General features: G+C 35.0%; 1 protein-coding gene across 1 annotated transcript; it reads left to right on the top strand.

The window, feature by feature from the left end:
• Positions 1–926: 926 nt before the first annotated feature.
• Positions 927–3,167, top strand: LOC142182128 (uncharacterized). Its single transcript, XM_075256096.1, has 3 exons — positions 927–1,512; positions 2,601–2,755; positions 3,159–3,167. The coding sequence occupies exons 1-3, from the start codon at positions 927–929 to the stop codon at positions 3,165–3,167; spliced, it is 750 nt and encodes a 249-aa protein (XP_075112197.1).
• The last annotated feature ends 220 nt before the right edge of the window (positions 3,168–3,387 follow it).

Below are 3,387 nucleotides of genomic sequence, written 5' to 3' on the forward strand. Positions count from 1 at the left end.
AAACATTTTTCTTGGTCTGCAATGGAGAAAATGTGGAAGCGTCGAAAAAAAACAACGTGCTATTGGCCGTGTAGTAACATGTCATCCAACAGAAGGAGAGCGATACTACCTTAGGATGTTACTAATGAATATTAGAGGACCAAAATCATATAGGGATTTACTAACTGTTAACGGAGAACGCTGCAGTAGCTTTAGGGAATCTGCGGAAAAGCGCGGATTGCTACAGAGTGATTATAGCTTGACAGAATGCATGTCTGAAGCAGCAAGTTATCAAATGTCATACAGTTTGAGATGCTTATTTGCTATATTATTGGTCTACTGCAATCCGACTAACCCGAGACAACTTTGGGAGCAATTTGAAGAGCACATGTCGGAGGATTACAACTTGTCACCTAATATTCACAAAAGAGACATACGATACATGGTTATAAACCATATTAACGATATATTCCACTATATGGGTTGTGACATAAATGAATATCATCTCGTTCCAGAAGCAATAAGGTCTTCTATAGTTGCAAAAGACGCAAAAGAGGTGTACTATGAAAGGACCATCATTGTAACTGAAGAGGGTATACTACTACACAAAAAGTTGAATGAAGATCAACTCAAAGCGTACAATGTAATTACAAACAGGATTTTTTCAAACAAAGCGGGAGCATTCTTTATTGATGGTCCGGGATGAACTGGAAAAACCTTCTTATAACGTGTGTTGCTGGAAACTATACGATCTAAAGGATATATAGCATTGGCAACTGCCACTTCCGGTGTAGCTGCTTCTATATTTCCTGGTGGACGAAATGCACATTCACGTTTTAAAATTCCAATAAAATATTGACGAAAATGTCACATGCAACATTAGCAAGCAAAGCTCACTAGCATGTTTGATTCAGGATGCCAAATTAATCATATGGGACGAAGTATCAATGGCAAAAAAAAGAATGATCGAACTGCTTGATTTACTTTTAAAGGACTTAATGGATTCAACGATACTATTTGGTGGAAAGGTTGTAGTTTTTGGAGGTGATGTCAGACAAACACTTCTAGTAGTTCGAAACGGGGAAAAAGAAGATTTCATTAATGAAAGTTTACTATATTCTCATATCTGGGAAGAACTTGAAAGGTTGCGGTTATTTGAAAATATGAGAGCAAAAGATGATCCTTCATTTTGTAATTATTTATTGAGAGTAGGAAATGGAAAAGAAAAAGTGACCTCAACAAATAAGATTGAAATTCCAGCATCCTTCATCGTTCCTTATACAACTGAAAAGGAATCTTTGGATAAACTCTTCGCGATAACTTATCCAGATTTGCATATATTTTTTTCTTCCTCGTCCTGCACAAGCTCTCGTGTTATCCTAACAACTAAGAATGATTTCGTTGATGATATTAACGACATGCTTGTTGCTCGATTTCTAGAGGAAGCAAAAACTTTTGTTGGCATTGATGAAACCATTGAACCTACTAATCAATCACAGTATGAGGATTTGCTGCATAGTTTAAATCCACCTGGTCTGCCGCCATACAAATTAACATTGGAAAAGAACTGTCCAATTATATTATTACGAAATTTAAATCCGTCTGAGGGTTTATGTAATGGTACACAGTTGACTTGCTACGACTTTAAATCACATTTCATTAGTACCAATATTTCAGTGGGTGACTTAAAAAATACACATGTATTTATCCCAAGAATACCCTTACTATCATCCCAAGACGAAAAATGTCTGTCCCATTTAAAAGGACACAATTTCCTGTAAGATTGTGTTTCGCCATGACAATAAATAAGGCACAAGGTCAGACATTGGATTTTGTTGGAATTTATTTACGAGAACTTATTTTTTCACACAACCAACTTTATGTTGCTTTGTCTAGAGCAAAGAGTTCGAACTCTGTGAAGGTGCTAATTCGACCCACTATACCAGGTAGCTATGACGATCACTGCACAGAAAATATTGTGTACAATGAAATTATTGAAAAGGCTATTTTATGAGGATATTGCAACTAGAGCACATAGTGTCTTAGCTAAAAAACCTATGAAGAAGTCAATACAACATACTGTTGGTACGCAATCTGATGCGTAACAATCAGAATGCATTCATTGAAGTGATGCAGACCAGAGAGGATATCTTCTTTGTACATAATTGTTTTGACCCAAGACAAAACAACAATGACCTACAATATTGGCTAACATGGTCATACAGAGACACTTGGCTGCAGGTCTGGTACATGTTCCTAATACTAATAGGTAATATCCGCAAAACTGACACTTCTCTGCAGGGGACAACAGCTAAGAAACATACGCACATCCTGGTAGAAAATGATTCCTATATGTAATTTTAGCAGTGTAGGAAGATCCCAGAAAGTTTTTAGACAAGCAATAATCTTATATTTTTTAAAAACATAAATGTTTACACAACGTGGGTGTTTGGTGCAGTAAGACTACCATAGTGCCAGATTCGTGTGCGAATTGTCATAACGTGTAGTTTATACCCAAATAGCGTCCTCAGTTCCTCTATTTTATTATCCGTCGGTATCTATAATTTATCTTTCAGTAAATGATGATTTATTATTTTTGTTCTTCTTCTTTTCCACTGCAGATTGTATAGAACAAATGGAGTACAGACTAACCATTGACAAGATCACTCCACAAACAAAAGAGTGGATCTCAAAAGTACAAGTGATTGAGAAACCTCGGCCAAGGAAAAGTAAAGATGGAAAGTCCCGATTCCAGATTGCCGTTCAAGACGAAAATGTAATTTTCTCTCTACCATGCTATTTCTTGTTCTACTATATGACATATAATTTCAATCACCATTATTTTTTAATATAGACAAAAGAAAGAAACTTATTAGCTTAAGTTATCATACATTTAATTATTTCTCCTGGCGTAAACTATATTAAGAAGTAAATATTAGAAAAATCTCTCTGAAGCCAGATTTTACGGATCTACCATTCACTCCTGCTTGATATTTTCTTGTCCAGCATCTTTGGATAAATAAATGTGATTCCAAACTTTTGGGTTTCTATTTTGGATTAATTACATCCGCCCTTTTAACCCTTGGTTTATCTAAAAGTATATTTTCGCATTACTTTTTGCACTTTCCCTGGTCGAAATTTTCTTTTAGTTACATATAATTTTTTTTGCTACTAACCAGTTCTGCTGAATTTTATACATTATGGGAGCTACCAGTTTGGATTTTAGGAAGCCTTTTGAAGATAATTACTGCATATGTCATCATAACATTTGAATTTTAAGCATGCTTAGAACTTTTTACATGTGTGTTTTTTCCATCTCTTCGTATATTGGTATAAAAAATATAGTTAGGCAGTTTGCACCAATTAATATATCGAGCGAAAAAATAGGTCTAACAAAATATCATTAGA

The sequence above is a fragment of the Nicotiana tabacum genome, chromosome 6 (assembly GCF_000715075.1).
Source record: "Nicotiana tabacum cultivar K326 chromosome 6, ASM71507v2, whole genome shotgun sequence".
Classification (NCBI taxonomy): domain Eukaryota; kingdom Viridiplantae; phylum Streptophyta; class Magnoliopsida; order Solanales; family Solanaceae; genus Nicotiana; species Nicotiana tabacum.